Source organism: Oryx dammah, unplaced genomic scaffold (assembly GCF_014754425.2).
Source record: "Oryx dammah isolate SB20612 unplaced genomic scaffold, SCBI_Odam_1.1 HiC_scaffold_4, whole genome shotgun sequence".
Classification (NCBI taxonomy): Eukaryota; Metazoa; Chordata; class Mammalia; order Artiodactyla; family Bovidae; genus Oryx; species Oryx dammah.
In genome coordinates this window covers 28,775,986-28,796,219 of record NW_024070188.1, presented here as the reverse complement: position 1 = coordinate 28,796,219, position 20,234 = coordinate 28,775,986, and the positions used below count along the sequence as shown (strand labels likewise).

Genomic DNA, 20,234 nt, shown 5'->3' with positions numbered 1-20,234 from the left:
GAAAATGAAAAGCGAAAGTGAAGTCGCTCAGTCGTGCCAGACTCTTAGCAACCCCATAGACTGCAGCCTACCAGGCTCCTCCATCCATGGGATTTTCCAGGCAAGAGTGCTGGAGTGGGGTGCCACTGCCTTCTCTGGGCAGATCCTTATTGACCATCAAATTGAGTCTGTTTATTCAACCCAAAGTTTCAAGTGGCTGTCCCCAATACCTCCCAGCAGACACTTACTCCTAAATTACTGGCCCTGTGCAGTCACTCCCCACACTCGCCCTACCCACCAGGCTGCTCCCACTCCTCCTCACCTTCGCTCATGCTGTTCCCCTCCTGAGAGCAGGGTGGTCATGTGTTGGTTTGACTTTTGTTCCTTTAAGTCCCACCCTGTGGTCCACTTCTCCCTCTCAGTAATCAGTCCATCCTCAGCACTTTTCTTGTCCTTATGACCTGCTGAATTTCTCATTCTAGTATTTGATTAGAGACTCCATTAGAGTTTTCCATTTAAATAAAAGCTTCTTTGGTTCCTTGAAGCAGGTTTTGAACATCTTCTGGGCAACACCTTACATGTTCTTTATCACAGTAACACCCACCACTGGATTGCTCAGACAAGTGTTTGTTGACTCAGAACAAAAGAGCAAAAGAATACTGACACTTTATTAAGTTCTTCAAACACAGCAGTCAGTGTGCTAAGTAGAAACATAGCCCTCATTTTAAGAAAAGGAAACCAAGGCCAAGAGTTTCAGTGACTTGCACAGGCCACGTGGCAGACAAGAGTTGGACCCCTTTGATCCCAGGTAGTTTGGATCCAGAGCCTGCACCCCCTCAAGCACTGCACCGTGAAGATCACACAGAGGGTTAATGGATGCTAAGGCCAACCCTGTGCTCTACCTGCAGTGCAGGAGACCCAGGTTCAATCCCTGGGTTGGGAAGATCTCCTGGAGGAGGGAATGGCTACTCATGCCAATATCCTTGCCTGGAGAATCCCATGGATGGAGGAGCCTGGTGGGCTACAGTCCATAGGGTTGCAAAGAGTCGGACAGGATGGAGTGACCAAAAGTTTCACTTTCAACTCTGAGCTCTTCTTGAGAACCAGTAGGATCCAACACTGTCAAGGTTTGATGGTTGATAAGCAGGACCCTTCTTAAGCATCCCCCCAAGTGGGGACACACAAACGTGGTATTTAGGAGGGCAGCCTTGTCATGGCCATGTCCTCAGGGAGGAGAGATCAGGGACTTGGGAGGCCGTTAGGTGCAAACGATCCTGCTTGACTTCAGTAGCTGTTAGGACAATGATGAAAAGAAAGGCTTGCCTCTGTGGTCCTCAGATTTTCTTATTATTTCTAGGAGTGCTGAGTCTGGGAACGTATTTGGCCTTACACCCTGCCAAAGTTTTGGTATTTTGCCTTTTCATAAGATTGATTTCCTTTATTTCTGTCTTCATTGAGATCTCCATTTGGATCTCTACTCTTGAGTGTTGACGAAAAGGATTCCATCCCCATTTCTTTCTTTGACTGACCAGGACTTCTTGCTACCAGATCTGTTGTTTTGTTGCTATGTATAAATATAAAGCAATTGTTTTGGAGTATTAAATAATCAGACTCTTTGGGAAGAGTAACTTGATCTTTTCTCTATTGCACGATAAGAGGAAATGTTAAATCCAGTGTTTTTTAAAAAAGGAAATGTTTATGGAAAAAATGATATTTGGAGAAACTAATCCTTGGGCAGCAGTCAAGGCCAAGGGCCAAGACACAGCACTGAGCATTCAGTGGGAATCTTACTCCAGCGGCAGCAGGAGCAGTGGACAGACAGACATATGGATGTTAATGGCTGACCATGGCCACGTGTGTGCATTTATGATTTTTGTGGCAAATATTATATTTGATGATAAAAATGAAATTTTGTCGTAAAACTTGCACTATTAATCTCTCAGTGTTTTGTGTTTTTTACCTTGGAATTTTGTACAGATATTTAAAAGTAAGTACTTTAAGCATCAGCTCTAGCTAAAGAGAAGTTATGTCCTTCATAGACCATTTCTACATTATATATAACCTTCCAAACAAAACCTAAGCATATAATTCTGCTGTTGGCCAGCCACCAAATTTTCATCTGAAGCACAAGATACTTGTCATCTGGGGACTGCCTGAATTTATTTTCTATTTTTTAACATTTCAAATATTTCTTTAAAATTTTTTTCGTAGAATATTAATTAATTTTCAAATAGAGATTGGAGACATAGCAATTTGGTGGAAAGAGCAGTGAATTGGACATTATGAAACCTGGGTTCCAGATCTGACGCCCCTGTGTGATTCCTGGGCACATCTGATCTAACTGGGAACAGTTTTCTTGCCGGCAGCACGTGTGCACCGGAGTGTGAGAGAAAGAGGTCTCCTGAACACTAGGCTTTTTGATTCGAGCACAGCAGAGTTCTTTCTTATTGTAACAGTGACCTCTTGTGGTATAGATCCTTCATCAGTTTTTTTTGGTTTGCAAAGCAAACTTTGGATTTATTTTGTTGTTGTTTCTAGTAACTGTATTTCGTATTGTAAGGCAAATCTGACTTGTCTTTAAAAGGTAAATCTCAGCTGAAAATCAGAGGTTGATTAAAATGAGGTAGTAAGAGCACCAAACTCCATTTCATAAGCAATTCTCTGTGGTTTCTTCAGAAATCGTATTTAGCCTACTCTTGACACAGAAAGAGAACTGCTTTGCCTTTTGTGCTGAGTGCTGTGTGTATTCATCTTCCTCACAGAGACCAGGGGAAGAGACGTCCGAGGGCCTCCTCAAGCTCCCGCAGCCCAGACCAGAGCAGGCTGGACATCAGAGCAGGTGAGGCTCCTGTGTTCTTAGAGGTCCCCAGCATCTTGTCCTCAGCATCTCCATCTGTAGGATAATCTTTTGCTTTAAAGATGTCTGATGTTGCCTCACTCCGAAATTTCCAGGAACTTTAGCCAGCTTGGTCATACATCAGCATTTATTTTTATAAATTTTTATTATCTTCACAGCAGTCTTAGCACTTGACCCTTACTCGACTCCAGCGCCTCAAGCATCTACAGGTTATAGTCTACACAGAAATGATTTTATAATTCTGCACTGATGACTGCACAGAAGTTATTTTGTAGAAGCATTTGGAAGATTGCAAAACGTGACATTCACACAGTTCTTAAGCTGATTGAAAAGGAGTCAAAATCATGGCTTGCTTAAATGACACTATATTAGCTACATCAAACCAGCCCTTTGAGGCTTTAAAACTGTTTGAGAAAATATGTAACAATGTAAATCACAGGCTAGAAATGCTACAGAATATATTCGTGCAATGGGATATAGCAGTTAGAAAAATGAGCTGGAGTACATTTATAATATTGAATGAAATGAATATAAACATAGCATCACATGAAAAAAATTAGCTGCAAAAACAAAGGCATGTGTTGTTATGGATACAGATCTATGTGGTAGATGTGATAAAAATACCCATTCAGTTTAGCATGGTGGTAACCCTTGGGGAGGGGGATGGTTGGGGGAGGCACACAGAGGGCATTAACAATATCTATAATGTTTATCTCTTTGAAATGAAGAGAATGAAAATACAGTTAATATTTGACCAGACTATTTGTGGACACACAGGTGTTCATTACCTTCTTTGTATAATATTTTGGTGCACATGAACTTTTATGAAACCAAGCTAATAATTCAAAAAATATTTTCTTATCTTCCAAACAAATTTCTTATCAATAAAATGACTTTTGTGACCAGCAGGAATTTCTGTAGTAGTCAGGAAAATCTTAGACTGATTTCCCAGTCAGCATTGTTGCTAAGCATCTTACGTGTGCATGCTAAAAACAGCAGCCAATAAACATTGTGTCAAGTTTTTGTGTCCCGAACTCAAAAGCTGTGGTGAAGAACTATAACCACTGAGACAGCAAAATCTTCAAAAAAACATGCTGAAATTTCTGCTTGACTTACCCAATTTCCTGTTGAATCATAATTTTTATATTTAGCTAAGTGTGAACCTAGATGAAAGTGCTCTCTAGAATGTTAGGTTGTTGCCCAAGACAGAGACAAACTCTATTTATTTATCATCTGGGGATCTTAAAAAGTGATCACATGACTCCAGGCTTCCGTTTCTAGGGTAGGAGCTGGGTTAGTGTATAAAATGAGATTTCTTTGGAGAGCAGAGTTGGAGGAGGTGCGCGAGGGGAAAGGCCATGGCTGGACACCCCAGCTCACACGGGGGTTCCTGGGAGAGGGTTGAAAGCGAACTCTTACGCCACAGTGTCTGGCTAACTTCTGTTCTGAGAAGAAACAAGTCTCAGAAGCACTCGGAAGGGCCTGTGAGGGCCTTTCCTTTCCAAAGGTTAAACAAACTGCTCTGTGATTTCTGGCTCACCCCTGTAATTCGGCTCTTCCTGGGGTGAACATGTTATCAATTTTGTTTGTCCTGACAAACGATTTGATAATTGTGGCTTCTCACAGAGTGGTTCTGCTTAAGAAAGCATACCGCTTAGAAGGTAAAAAAAAAAAAAAACTGATTTCAACTGAAATCAATGAAATTTGGACTCATTGAAGTCTGTATTTCTAATAAGTTTAAGTTTGTCATGGATGACTGTCTATTATATTATTTGTCTGGCTTCTTATCTCTGGGCTTTCCCCTTGCCTTGATGTATGTTGATTTTATTTCTCATACTTTGGACTTTGAGGGTATCCGACACCTGGGAATACGAGCAACTATGTTGTTTATACAGCTTGAATAGTCGTGTTTACTTTTAGGATCCGTATCCGTGATTTATCAGTGTCAGGGAAGATTTGTAAGAGTAATGAGCCAGAAGATGGAGGTGGTGGTCTGCAGTCCTTTCCCTGCAGTTCCTAAACCTCAAGAGCTCTGAGAGCTGAGATACTGTACAAACTCATTTAGTGACGATGCCTGACCTGCGCTGGTGGGAGTCCAGTTCTCGTTTTTGTTTCTTTAGTGTGTTATAGTCACATGTTTTGCTGCAGGGTACTGCCTCAGAAGACCGTGCTGGCAGTGATGTGTAAAGCAGTGTAAGCACCACGTGTGCCTGTGCTGAATCGCTTCAGTCATGTCTGGCTCTTTGAGGTCCATGGGCTACAGCCCTCCAGGCTCCTCTGTCCATGGGATTCTCCAGGCAAGAATACTGGAGTGGGCGGCCATGCCCTCCTCCGAGGGGTCTTCCCGACCCAGGGATCAAACCCGCCTCTTAGGTCTCCTACGTGGGCAGGCAGGTTCTTTACCACTAGAGCCACCTGGGGAGCCTGAGGGCCTCAGGGCGAGGCCTTCAGAGGAGGAAGGCTGTGGATTTTGTGTCTAGCTCTGCTTCTGAGTGTCTGGCCCGGCAGCCCCCACCCCCTACCCCCGGCTAGACAGTCTTTGTTTTAGACCTTGAGATCGTGCCTGTGTGAAATGTAATCATGATTTGCAGTTTCTAATACGATTTACATTTCTCCCTCAAGTTATCTTTTAGTTTGCCAATTTGCTTCAGGGCAGAATAGCCCCCAAAGAGGTCAGTGCAATGCAGTGGAGCTCTGTGACCTTGGCCAGGTTACTTAATAACCCTGAGCCCCTCTCACTTCATCTGGAAAATAGTGACAATGTGGGGACCTCCTGAGAGTGTTGTGACAAAAATGCAGACCTCTTGGATCTAAAGTACACCATCTGTGGGAGTTCTGACTCGTCCACAGCTGTCTCCTCAGGCTGCCTCTCTCGCGGTGATCTGGTGATAACACACAGCCTGATACCCTTCAGACAGGGATGACCTCTTTATTGTTTTTTTTAACCAGGGAAGTGAAACCATGCTGACTGAGTGCTTCTAGATGCTAGGCACTTTACATCGTGTCTTTGAATTCTCATAACCCTGAAGGCAAATATTTTAATCTCTGTTTTGCTGATGAGGCTCAGAAAGGATAAGAAACCAGACCCCCGTCACCCAGTGCGTCAGTAATGGAGTTGGGATTTGAACTGAGGTTTGTCAGCACCCAGAGCTCAGGCTTCCTGTTGCCCCACACAAAACCACTGGTGTGAGAAGCCCTGGCCCCACGATACTGTGAACATTCTATTTTCTGTAGGAGAGAAAGTCCCTGCCGGCCTCCCTCTCAGAAATTTTTCCACTAAAACATTTTCAAAATCCTTGTTCTTTACATATCTATAGTTTTCTATTTATTTTATGTTATAGAGGGATGTTTAAAAAGAAAAAACAAACAAGCAGAAACAAGCCAGACCTCCAGAGTGCCTCGGAGTTTAAAGTTATGATTTCTTTACATGATCTTTACTGAGTTTAATTTGATTTGATTAGAAGACATGTAATTCTCATTAGAATTAGTTGGGTTGGGGGGGCACAGTGTAATTCCAGAGTTTATTAATTTTAGGGATGGATAATGAACTCTCATTGGCAGTGCTCTAGTTCTAACTCCTTTTTCACGGCTCTTTCTCTTGTTCTGTTTTTCTGTTGCAGGCTCAAAAGCTGACTTGCAAGAAAAGAATACAGAAATAGAAGTAGATGAAGTATTTTGGAATACAAGGATTGTACCCATTTTGCATGACTTAGAAAAAGGTAAAAAAAAAAAAGTCGCTTTAGATCGAAAATATCTCCAGTTATTTTTATGTTCCCCATTTCCCTGATATTTTCAGTATACTTTGTCATTTCTGTGAACTTGTTCAGAAACAAGTGAAATCATCTATTTACCCAGTAATGTATGTATTCAATATTATATGTAAACCTAATTTTAAAATTATACTTTAAATACCACAAGAGAACCTACTTCTAAAAGTCCCTTTAGAATATAAATTACCACTACTTCTGCCCAAGGAAATGCCAGTTTGAACTCTCTGGAGTGGTAGTTCATGAATAACAGTGCAAAATTAAAATAAATTTCAGTCCTCTGAAACATGGGCTAAGTCTCATAGATTGACATCCTTGGCAGGTATGCCCATGGTTTTCTAGATCCAAGTGTATACAGTTGGCCCTCCATAGCTTCAGGCTGCACAACCATGGATTCAACCAGCCATAAATGGAATTTTATTCTGTGTTGGTTTGAATTCGCAGATGTAGAACCTGCGGATATGGATGGCCAACTATACAATACTCTTTTATACACAGGGCTTGTGCATCCATGGATTTTGGTATACTCAGGGGTCCTAGAACCAATACCCTGTGGCTCCTGAGGGAAGGCTGTATATCCAGTTTTCCAAAGGTTGAACATGTTTGTTGGGGATGCCACTCAGAGAAGTGGGCTTGGATGTGCCCCGCCCTTGAACTCTGGAACGCCCCAGCAGTGAAGGCCTGCAACCCATGGGCCTCTGCCAAGGTGACCTGTGGAAAGCTTGGCAGGGAAACGCCCCTGCTCCTGCTTTCTACCCCTTTGCCACTCTTCAGGGATTCCACTTCTGAAGTTGAAATGGGCTCCTCTGGAGCTGCAGTCCTGGCCCACAGCACGCATGAGGCCCGCAGTAGCAACTGTGGAACCAGTGTCCCTTGGATGAGCAAACCAGCATGGTAGCCACAGGAAGAAACCCTAGGAGAAGCAGGGTAAATGAGTCCTGGCCACCAGCCCACCAGGAAAGCTGTGCAAAAGACCTACTTCCTTGAAGGTTCGAATGGCCTCACCCATCCTGGGCTCTCTGGGGGTGCTTGGTGGTAAAGAAGAAAGCACAGCAGGGCAGGTGACTGAGCAGCACAGAGGCCTGTCTTGGAGAAAGTCTTCAGCTGGAAGGATTTTAAGAGGGTTCTGAGGGCTCTGTCACCACAAAGAAAATTGAGGAGTTTGGCATTCGAAATGTAGATGAATCTCCCTTCTCAGGGGATGATTAAACCCTGAAGAATGGTATCTCTTCCATAGACAAATTGAAAAACAGCAAACGGTGGCAGTTTTGCCACAGGGTATTGGTTCTAAGACCCCTGAGAAAACCAAAATCTGTGGATACGCAAGTCCTGTGTATAAAATGGTATTGTCAGAGAAGGCAATGGCACCCCACTCCAGGGTACTGTTGCCTGGAAAATCCCATGGACAGAGGAGCCTGGTAGGCTGCAGTCCATGAGGTCGCTAAGAGTCGGACATGACTGAGTGACTTCACTTTCACTTTTCACTTTCATGCATTGGAGAAGGAAATGGCAACCCACTCCAGTGTTCTTGCCTGGAGAATCCCAGGGACAGAGGAGCCTGGTAGGAGGCCGTCTATGGGGTCGCACAGAGTGGACACGACTGATGCGATTTAGCAGCAGCAGCTGGCCCTCCACGGGTTCTACATCTGCGAATTCAAACCAACACAGGTTACTTGACCCTTTGAGATTCCTTTTTGTTTCTCTCTCCTTTTTTTCCTTTTTTTTTTGTGACATAATTTCAGACTTACAAGAATAGTGCAAAGAAATCCTGTATACTCTTCCCCCAGATTCCAGAAATACTAACATTTTACCATATTTGCTTTATAATTCTTTCTCCCCCTTCCTCCCTCTCTCCCTCTTGCTCTCTTTTTCTCTATACACCCCCTACTCAACACAGACACATTTTTCCCTTTTTTCAAACCATTTGAGAACAAGTTGCCATTATGACACCGCGTATTCCTAAGTACCCTGGCAAGTAGTTTTAGAAGTAAGAGCATTCTATTACGTGTCTGGAAATCACCATACAACACTATGCAAACCCAATTTAGATTTTGCCAGTTATCCTAATAATTTTGTTCATAGGAAAGGAAAATCCTGAATACAGTTACTTGTCACATCCCTTTCATGGTCTTGATGCACTTGGGCACAGGCCAGTCATTGCATAGACTGCCTCCACACATTGAGTTTGTCTGGTACTCTCTCACCATTTGATGGCGGTTAGGCACTTGGGCAGGCGTGTAGCCTGAGTGGTGCTGTGTCCTTCCTGCGTACATCATTATCAGGAGGCACGGGATGCTGAGTTGGTCCATTACTGGTGATGTGGACTTTGATCACTTGGGGCAGGTGGTGTCTGCATGGTTTTTCAATGTAAAGTTACTATTTTTCCCTTTGTAATTAATAGTTCTCTTATGGGGAAAAGTTACTGCAGAGTCTACCTTGCTTTCTATTACTCATCAAACTTTCACCCACTAGCTTTAGTCCCTTGAGGATCTTGATTGCTTTTAGGTTCAAGCTGTTTTTTTGAGCCTACCTAGCAGATATAACAAACCAACCAGTAGAAAGAGGTATTTTGATTAGTAGTTTAGAATTTGACCCTGGTGCGTTCCTTTTTAATTTCTTTTAAGCTAAAACAGCTACTCTTGAGTAGAACCCAGCAGGCTGAAGAGTGTGTGGAGGGAAGTATTAGAAAAATACCTTGACGTCTACCCACTGCCACAGAGTAGCCTGCAGCCTGGAATTGGGGTTCGTGAAGAAACTGCCAGTAACAGAAGAATGAAACAACAAAACAAAAGTATTTTTCTTACAATAGAACTCAGTTTTTTTTCCTTTTATTTAAAGTTAGTCTCAGTCATTTCCCATCAATTCATTTTATTTAAGTGCTTAACTGAAAGGCATGGAAGGTTACTTAGCTATTGAGGTTTAAAATTTTTTCTTAGATGTTATTGTTGAAAAGAGCTAAAAATGGCCTGAGTCATTTCCTTCTGCAGGCGCACACTTCCTCTATGCGGGCTTTCAAGAGCACATTATGGTATTTATTTAAGATTGGCTTCCTACTTTTAAATTTTGTGACGAAATCTATCAGAGATAATATTTTTCAGCTGGACGTCTTATACCTTGGATCCTTGCATTTCCCCTCATGGACTGTTTTGTGTGCTGCTTTTATTCCATGTATGACTTTTGGTATGGCTACCACTTTCAAAAATTGTTTTCCTCAGAATTCTAATTATAAAATGAAGCGCTCCCCTGCTTCCTAACTAAAGTCTACTTTTTTTTTTATTATCTTCTTTGCTAATATTTGGGGCTTCCCTGATAGCTCCGTTGGTAAAGAATCCACCTGCAATCCCGGGGACCCTGGTACGATTCCTGGGTCGGGAAGATCCTCTGGAGAAGGGATAGGCTATCCACTCCAGTATTCTTGGGCTTCCCTTGTGGTTCAGCTCGTAGAGAATCTGCCTGCAATGTGTGGGAGACCTGGGTTGGATTCCTGGGTTGGGAAGATCCCCTGCAGAAGAGAAACACTACCCACTCCAGTACTCTGGCCTGGAAAATTCCATGGCCTTACTGTATAGTCCATGGGGTCACAAAGAGTCGGGCATGACCGAGCAACTTTCATTTAACTTAAATTGCTAATACTCACCTCCAAATAATGGTGGACATGGTGACATTTTGAAATTTTGTTCCACTTGCGCCTTCTCTCAGATAATGAGCATTATTCTCGTAGGAAGATATTGATCATTGTTTTCATCAATAGGCATATTATTAATAGAATGTGAATCTGCATTAAACTTTGTTACAGGCTGTCAATACAGTATTCTCCCTGTACTGTGCACTGGCGGTACAAAGATGTCTAAGACACTGTTCCTACTCAGCATATCTCTGAGGGCACTGGGCATGTAACACAGCATGCATTTGTTGTTGTTGTTCAGTTGCTAAGTCATATCTGACTCTTTGTGACCCCATGAACTGTATAGCACATCAGGCTTCCCTATCCTTCACTATCTCCCAGAGTTTGCTCAGATTCATGTCCATTGAATTGGTGATTCTATCTAACCATCTCATCCTCTGCTGCCCTCTTATCCTTTTGCCTTCAATCTTTCCCAGCATCAGGATCTTTTCCAGTGAGTCAGCTCTTTGAATCAGGTGGCCAAAGTATTGGAATTTCAGCTTCAGCATCAGTCCTTCCAATGAATATCCAGGGTTGATTTCCTTTAGGATTGACTGATGTGATCTTATAGTCTAAGAGACTCTCGAGAGTCTTCTCCAGTACCACAATTCAAAAGCATCAATTCTTTGGTGTTCAGCCTTCTTTAGGGTCCAACTCTCACATCCATACATGACTACTGGAAAACCAAACTTTTACTGTATGGACCTTTGTCAACAAAGTGATATCTCTGCTTTTTAATATGCTGTCTAAGTTTGTCATAGCTTTTCTTCCAAGGAGCAAGCATCTTTTAACTTCATGGCTATGATCACCATCTGCAGTGATTTGGGAGCCCAAGAAAATAAAATTTGTCACTGTTTCCACTATTCCCCCATCTATTTTACATGAAGTGATGGGACCAGGTGCCATGATCTTAATTTTTTGAATGTTGAGTTTTCAGCCAGCTTTTTCACTCTCCTCTTTCACCCTCACCAGAGGCTCTTTAGTTCCTCTTGCTTTCTGCTATTAGAGTGGTATCATCTGCATATCTGAGGTTATTGATATTTCTCCCAGCAATATTGATTCCAGCTTGTGATTCATCCAGTCCAGCGTTTCTCATGATTACTCTGCATGTAAGTTAAATAAGCAGGGTGATAAATACAGCCTTGATGGACTCCTTTCCCAATTTTGAACCTGTCAATTGTTCCATGTCCAGTTGTAACTGTTGCTTCTTGACCCACCTGCAGGTTTCTCAGGAGACAGGTAAGGTGATCTGATATTCCCATCTCTTTAATCATTTTCCACATAGTCAAAGGCTTTAGTGTAGTCAGTGAAGCAGAAGTAGAATTCCCTTGCTTTCTCTGTGATCCAACAAATGTTGGCAATTTGATCTCTGGTTCTTCTGTCTTTTCTAAACCCGTCTTGTACATCTGGAAGTTCTCGGTTCACATACTGCTGAAGCCTAGTTTGAAGGATTTTGAGCATAACCTTACTAGCATGCAAAATGAACAGCATACATATATGTGTGAAAAATAATAGTATTTGTTGAATGTGGCATTGTATACCTTTTCTGGAGGAGCCAGAACATAAACAGGGGCTTGAAGGACCAAAATCAGTAGGGATGAAGGTAAGGAGAACATTCTGGGCCCTTAGAACTGTATGACAGAGGGGTGGAGGTGGAGATGCAAAGCAGAAGCTTCCAGGGCCCTGAGCAGAGCCCTGGTGGGTAGCGGGCAGCAGGAATAAAGGAGAGCCAGTGAAATCGGGAGTTCCCCTCCTCAGTACACTCCCTGAAAGACTGTGTGTTCTAGATAAGCTAACTGATTAGTAAAGAAGTCAACATGGTAGGAAATAGAGCAACAAAATAGAAAAAAAAAATCAGATAGATGGAAATGAAAAGAGGAAGAAAACAACATAGTTCAGGAATTGGAAGATGTTCAGGGAGGTAATTATGGGTTTTTGCATACACTGTCTGTGTTTGACATACTTGAAAACTTGACCTCAGTGAGTAAGTTCTGCTTTACTCTCTTTGCCCCAACAGAAGAAAACATTGAAATGGTCTGTGCTACTTGCACACAACTTCATCATGCTTTAGAGGAAGGAAACATGCTTGGAAATAAATTTAAGAGAAGAAGTGTTCTCCTGAAGACCCTATATAAACTAGTTGATGTTGGCTCCGACTTGCTGAGCCTTAAACTTGCAAAAATTATTCTAGCAGTAAGTTTTTCTTTTCTCTGGTCTCGTAGACTGTAGCATGTACACGTTCTGTTAAATGCTTTGTTTGTAAAACATTACAAAGAAGATTAGAAATGCAATGTGTTCATTTAGAATCTTGAAAACAGAATTGAGGTGGTGAACTAACATCCCAGAATCTGATCAGAAAGTACCAAGGAAATAAGGCTGAGTACAGAGAAAATGTTCAAACAAATAAACGCTCACATGTGGATTGTGGCAAATATTTTTTTTTCTCTTAAAAATAGGCAAACACATTCAAAACAGAAACTCAAGTAACTTGACTGAAGATCAGTATCAGAGAGTGCAGACTGTGGTTTCTGCCCTATGGTTTCTGTTGGGCGCTTGGTGCTTCTGTCACATGGTTTAATAAATAACTTCAGATAACTTGGGCTGTGGACATAGTGGCCAGGTGCTTTATGAGGCCGCGTGAAATGGAGAACCAGCTGCTCTGTGGTCACGGAAAGGTGGTCATAGAAAGCTTCTGTGAGGTGTTAGAGAAAAGGCCAGACACCAAATAAAACTGCAGAAACTCTGTCTCAAGCAAAATGGTATCATTGTTTGAGTGCAGCCCTTTGTGGTCACAGCCATAAACAGTTGGAACTAAAAGATAAGACACAATTATTATAGAATGTTCTAAGAGAGCCGCTAAAACAAATGAATGAAGCTTTGTTTACCTGGTTTCAGAAAAATAAAAGCTATTATGTTAAAACCCATAATTCATATAATTTAAAATCTTAGAGTACACAGTGAAAGTGAGCATTGGTACTTAGTGATGGCTTAGTGAGGGTGCCCACTGATCCTTATTTCAAAGTCTTTCATAAAGTCCTTACATATTCTGTGCAGTTTTGGAGGGGATACATTCTTATTTAGCTGCCACCCTAAACTGTTCACCATCTTTGTAAAAATGGTGATATTATATGTGATGCAGAAAGCAACATTTCTTTGAAATAGTGATTTTAGTAGTAGTTTAATCCCCTCTCATTGGTGATAATTGATCAGTCAGCTTTAGTGAGAAAGAAAAGGCACAGGGAGGATGTACAGTCAGAAGTAATAAGTAGAGATGAAAAGGTGACTGCATGCCTGCCCAGTTTCTTCTCTGGCCCTTGATTTGGGGCCCCTCCTGGCCCGGGAGAGCCCCAGAGACTGGAAGGCTCTCTTGGTATAGCTGCCCTGGGCAGGACCCAAGGGGCCAGCTGCCCAGGGACTGCCTTGGTCTCTTATAAGGATCTGAGACATTGTGCTCTGTAGCAAGCCAAAAATAAATAGAGAAAGAAAGAAGGAAAATGCCATGAATTTGTTAATACTCTGCAGAGAAAATATCATCTTGGTTATTAAAGGTGCCATTCAAATTAATTATATACATGGCACAATTTAACTACTTTAGGGCAAAAGGATAAGTGATCTGCCAGGCAGTGAACAGATTCTGAATGAAACATGTTTAGATAAAGCCCTTTCTGTGACACTGACTGCCGTGCTGAATCAGGGGCAAGATTCCTCCAGGCTACGGTCCAGAGTGCAGAGGTGGGTAGGCTGTCCCTTCTGCTTGACTGTGGAACCTCAAGGTCAGGAACAACCTTCAAGGCCAGCAGGTCCAACTTCCCATCTGCCACCAGAGTCTTCTATAATACTGCGGGCAAGGCATTGCTTCCCTTAGACCTTGGTGATGGGGTTCTATGTAAATTAAAAGACATAAAAAGCTGTTGAAAGAAAAAAATTGACAAAAAAGCTGAAGATAAATAGTACTAAAATTTTGTAATAGCCTCTTCTTTCTGCTAACATTGACTTTTATCTACCAGTTGACTATTATAATTCAAACATTTAAAGTTATTTGTAGTTTTAAAAAATCCAATGAGTATACTGTTAGTTCAGGTTTCTTGTGTTTTTGCTTAAGTGGGACAGCCAGACAGCCAGACAGACAGCCACTTTCACTTTAACTTTTGTATCAGAAAAACTTACAAAAATGTATCTGCCTATTTTATGACTTTTTTTTAAAACAGTACAGACATATATGCAATGTGTGAATGCAACTATATTCAGAAAAGGAAGACAATCTAGCACCCTATACAAAGGGGAAAACAGAAAAGTCAGCAGTGATTATATATAGTGGCAGTGTTATGAGTGATTTTTAAACTTCCCTTTAATTTTCCAAATTTGCTTTAAATCAAGTAAACTACTATGTTTAACATAAAAGTAAACTGCCCCACTGCAGGAACCCACTTGGCACCAGGGATTCTTGACACTGGGAATAAAATGAATAAAATAACCCCTGCCCTCCAGACCGACCATGTAGCAGCAGAGACAGAGAGTAAACACTTGAAGTGCCAACAGGGCTGATGGGCACTGTAAGAAGAAAATAAAGCAGAGTAAAGGGAATGGCCCGCTTTGGGAGGAAGTGCTATTTTACACAGAGTAGTCTACATTCCTCACATACAATGTTTTACTGTCGTTTTGTGTCTCAAAGTCATAATTTTACAGTTACCAAAAGAGAAGGTATAGTAATTTGCTTTGAATGTAAACTAACCTTGCAGCAGCAGCAACCTTACAGCAGGCCTGGAAATGTTGGTTTGTTGGGATTTTTTTTTTTTTAATGAAAACTCTGATACTAGGTGTTTTTGTTTATTTGTCCTCTGCCACTTTTTACTAAAAATGTAAGACTTGGGAGTGAGGTTAGTTGTATTCATTCATTTATTCAACAAATTTGATTGAATACATAGCACAGGGTACCTTCCACACACAGAAAGAGTAATAAACCATGGTTTTGACCTCAAAGGTTCATAATGTAGTGGAAGATTGCCAGCAGATTAAAGTATATTTCCAGATATAAAGGGCAATATATTTCCCTTGATACAGATTTTTTTTCTCTCTAGTCACTTTTTTTTTTTTTCTGGGTTTTTAAACAATTTAAAAATACTAATCATTAAAAAAAATGTTTTTTTAAAGTTTCCATTTCCTCTTTTCATCCTGCGAACAGAGGAAATTTCCATTCTGCCCGTGTGACAGTTAATGAGACTTCCACAACAGAGCTTCTCAGACTTGAATATGCACTCAATCCCCTTGCAAAGTTGTAAAAAGGCACATTCTGGTTCAGTAGGGCTTCTGGGACCTGAGATCATGCATTTCTAATACATACTCAGCTGATACTGAGATGAGATGACATGACCCGTCTGAGGAGCAGACTCTGTGGTTGCAAAATGAAACAAGTAAACCTAATCTGCAGGGTTAGCTATGAGATGTCATGAAAAGGGCCAGAGCATGGGGGCAGGCAGATAATGGATAATGCTTCATGGACAGTACTCACCTCCTCCCTTCCTCTCCAGCTCAGGGCCAACCACACTTACCTTGGTATTTCCTACAGGGAACGGCTGGAGAAGGAAATGGCAACCCACTCCAGTATTGTTGCCTGGAGAATCCCATGAAAGAGGAGCCTGGTGGGCTACAGTCCATGGGGTCGCAGAGAGTTGGACACAACTTAGTGATTGAACAGCAACAGGGAACAGCACAGTGCCTGGTAGACAACAAGAGCTCATTAATATCTGAGTCAAACACAGAATGACAAATTCCATTATCTTTGTCTTTTTAACTAAGTGAAGACTCATTAGTAAACAATGTTGAAGATAATTTTAAGGATGCTTTTTAATGATAAAATAATGAACCACATGTCATCTTTTTCATACAGATATGTTTGTTCGGATGACCTCATTCCTACAAACATTTTACATTCTTGCAACGAAGGCGCACAGTATTTCCATCTTACCGTAGATTATAGATGTCTTTTTATGCATAGTGTTCAATTATACTTTTGTGACTGTTTAACATGAATTGTATTGATGTTCCAGTTTATTAAACTGTTCCCAAATAGTGGACATTTAGGATTTTTAATTTTAATTTTTACTACTTTACATAAGTATGCAGCTCATTTCGACCATTTGACTCAGTCCTCCTAGACTATTTTTTTAAGAGTGTACTTCCTTATTGCTTAATTTACTTGAATATTTTTCTGTGATTTAGAAGGTAATTTTAACCTTTGAATGTTATTTGTGATTATCTCAAAGCATTTCAGAAATAGGCTTAAATAATAAATACATATGTATTATCTAATCAAAAGTATTACTTTTTCATTTTACTTTATACAAATGATAAATAGAATTTTACTTTCCCGCTTTCTTTTCTCTCCTTCACCTCCATGATGTGTTCTTTTCTAGGTTAGTTTAATCTGAAATTTTAATATTCATCTTCCTTTATTTTGAAAAGTAGTTACTCCATTTAATCAAATTGATCAACATCAGCCCTTTCTTTTTCCTCAAATATTCTTTAAAAAGTAATAATTTCACATATAAGCACAAGGCTTTATGAAATAAATAAATGCTTATCATTAAAATGTGCTTACTCTAAATATCATTTATATTATATTTACTATAAGTGAGTTAATTAGATACCATAGTTGGCAAATATGTGGCCAAAACTTTTGAAAGTTGATTTCTTTAGACCTCCTTTTTATGTTTTAGATACACTCTTGCTGCACTTTCTAAATTAGATGTTCGTGTTGAAAAATTACAGCGTGTCTTTATTTCCTTCTGCAATGGTAATGTGACTTCTTTCTCTGCAGCTTAAAGTGAGTGGAAAGAATCTTCTTAATGTTTGCAAACTTATATTTAAAATTAGCAGAAGTGAGAAGAATGATTCTCTGATTCGAAATGACAGCATTCTGGGTGAGTATTATTCAGTACTACCATTGAGCAAATGTTACACTTGAATATGAATGAAAAGTTTGGAGAGCAAAGTTATAATTAATGGTAGCTGGAATATTTTACATTCTTATCATATGCAGAAGTTAGGTAATGCTTGTTTTTTCTCTGTCCTCTGTGTTTTCCATGTTTCAGTTAATATATCCTTTGGAGCCTAGGAGGATACCCTGCTATTTTTTTTTAAATGCCTGTAGTAACAATATGTAACTTTACAAAGTGTTTCCTATTTAAAAATTTATTTCCTGGTCTTGGATCTACTAAAAAATTACATTTAATAGCACATAACTGACATTTTTGATCTTTTGATATGGTAGGGATAATTAACTTGGAAGACATATATAACTGTTGTAGAAAATTGACATCAAAGTGTGTCAAATGTTTCAAATATGTGGGTAGGTATTGTAATACATCCTAACTACCTAGCTAACAATATATAACTCTTTATATATCCTTAAATAATTAAGATCTTAAATAGTTACCTAAACAGAAATAGTTTATGAATTAGTACTGTTGATCTAAGGCAACAACATGGAAAATACTCTAAGACCTTTGTTAAGGATAAATGATCTTTTTTTTTTAAATCCCAGCAGACAGGAACAAAGCCAGTACTGAAAAGAAATATATAATGCTGAATCAGCTTGTTGAGAATAATAGATTAAAAATAAAGATTCTGACAGATAATCACACTGATTAAGAAAAATTAATGTGAGATAGGCATAATTAACCTTATCAGAGCTGCCTGGATTATCCTAAAAGCTACCACTTGTATGTTATTTGGATGGATGTTCTTAAGTTGTCTTAGGGAAGGGTGGATGTTTTATTTGAAGCATCCTTTTTTATGGTTGAGATATTTTTTAAAGTTCCTATCTTGATTAACTTCCTATTCATACAGCAGCCAGTATATTCTTAAAGGTTTGTTGAAATTTAACTCTTAAATTATTTTAATTATTAGTTATTCTGTAATAAACTGTTTGTAACCAAAAATAAAGGTTAGCCAATATTAGTAAGAGGCTAGAAATGGCATTCAGTTAAAAGAACACTTTCTTATTTACGTATTAATAATCCCATCTTTTGCTGTCATTAATACTACAGAGATTTGTCTCATAAGCTTTCCTCTTTATGCTTTATGAGTAACTCTTAACAAACATTTGAACGTGGATCCTGGCTAACATTTTACAAATCGTATTTGATGTTCACATACAAGTGCTTTAATCTCTCTCTTTCCAGCGGTTCTACTCATACATTTGTAATAATTCATCTTTTTGACAGAATCATTGTTGGAGGTCCTGAGAAGTGAAGATCTGAAAGCTAACACTGAAGCTTTCCTGTACTGCATGGGGACCATCAAATTCATTTCTGGAAATCCAGAATTTCTTCATGAAATGATCGGCAAAGGTGCTGTTGAGATATTGATGAATCTGATAAAGCAAGTTAACGAGAACACCAAGAAATCTGGGACATGTTTGCCTAATTCAGGCCACTTGTTAGTCCAAGTAAGTATTTTACTTGAAAGTGTTAGACTTGTAAAATTAGTTTTCATGTTATCTAATATCACTTACCTGCCAGGTGGGTGTAACAGGTGGCCTGTTATCCACAGCCAGGTAGGAGTGCTTGGCCTCGGGGATCAGGGCAGCAGTCCCAGCCCCACCTCCACCCTGTGTTTGCCTGTTTCCTCTGGAAAGGCTATTCTGTGGCTTTTTACATGCAGTTGTCTCCAGCATGTGGACAACTATTGCTGCTACCCTGCAGAGAGAGCAGGCCTGAAGAATGAATACTTAGCACCTCTCCAACTGCATGTTATAATCAGAACTTTAACAGGCAGAGTTTGAACTTTTAGAGTTTCTTTTTTATAATTTTATTTATTTGTTGTTATTTTTGACTGCTTGGTCTTGGTTGCTGCGTGGGCTTTTCTCTAGTTGTGACGTGTGGGGGCTACTCTTCATTGCAGAGGTCTCTTGTGTTGCAGAACACGAGCTCTAGGGCATGAGGGCTCAATAGTTGTGGTTCCAGGGCTCTAGGGCACAGGCTCCATAGTTGCAGTGTACACACGGGCCTAGTTGCTCTGTGGCGTGTGGGATCCTCCCGAATCAGGAATTGAACCCATGTCTCCTACATTAGCAGGTGGATTCTTTACCACTGAGCCGCCAGGGGAGCCCCTAACTCTTGAGAGTTTTGAAGCCAGGTCTAGGCTGGAGATTGCTCATGATCATTGGTAGCTCCTGTCATGCATCTTTTATCTGCAGTAAAGATCAGAAGTTAATGACACTGAGTGGACAGCTGTTGAGGGGATACGTAGACGAAACATAGGCCAGAGACTACAGGAATGATGGTAGCAAAGCCAGATCCATTTAGAATGACCAGGGCAGGAAGAAAAAAAATGTGTATGTGTTACAGTTTTATTACTTCTGTAGCAGATTAAATCTCATAGTCGAATTACTTTCATTGGAGCTGCTTCAGGTCTCCATTCTTTAGATGAGACTGTACTCTTTAATAACATTTGAATACCAGTTAATAGTATCTTTGATGTAATAATTTATGAGGTTTGAAATGTCCTTGTCAATTAATAGGGATTGATCAAGGACTGAGTGCTTGAAGCCTTCAGGAAGGCATGTTAAAAGTTAGTTTTATCTCCTGCCTTTAAGATGTTATTAATTTTAGACTTTGTGGTCTGTCTCCATTTTGAAAAAGACTGTGAAAACTTCCTTCTGTTATGAATGGATGTGCCATCCTTTGGCTAGGAAGACTTAAATAAGAAACATTTTCATACTGTCAGTGTTATTGAGTTATTCAAACTTTCCCTCAATGAAAATAATTATTTTGGTTATATAATTATGTTTCTTGTTAAAATGCAAAAAGTAAGAGTGCAGACATCACCTGAATTATTTTCACCCCGAACTAATGTACCTCCAACTTTTAATAACCACTCTCCCATGCATTTTACATGCATATGTATTATATATACTTACATATGTATAGTGTTTGCTTTTGATCATGAACTTCTTCGTTCTAAC

At 40.2% G+C, this 20,234-nt stretch overlaps 1 protein-coding gene across 4 annotated transcripts in view; it reads left to right on the top strand.

Annotated features, from left to right (window-relative positions):
* The window catches only part of ARMC2 (armadillo repeat containing 2), a 209,483-nt gene that overhangs the window by 34,524 nt on the left and 154,725 nt on the right, over window positions 1–20,234 (top strand). For all 4 annotated transcript variants that reach the window (XM_040238546.1, XM_040238544.1, XM_040238543.1 and 1 more), the window contains exons 6-10: window positions 2,742–2,818; window positions 6,457–6,555; window positions 12,285–12,460; window positions 17,085–17,187; window positions 18,493–18,716. In XM_040238546.1, coding sequence (XP_040094480.1) covers window positions 2,742–2,818; window positions 6,457–6,555; window positions 12,285–12,460; window positions 17,085–17,187; window positions 18,493–18,716 — 679 coding nt within the window. The remainder of the gene's footprint in view (window positions 1–2,741; window positions 2,819–6,456; window positions 6,556–12,284; window positions 12,461–17,084; window positions 17,188–18,492; window positions 18,717–20,234) is intronic.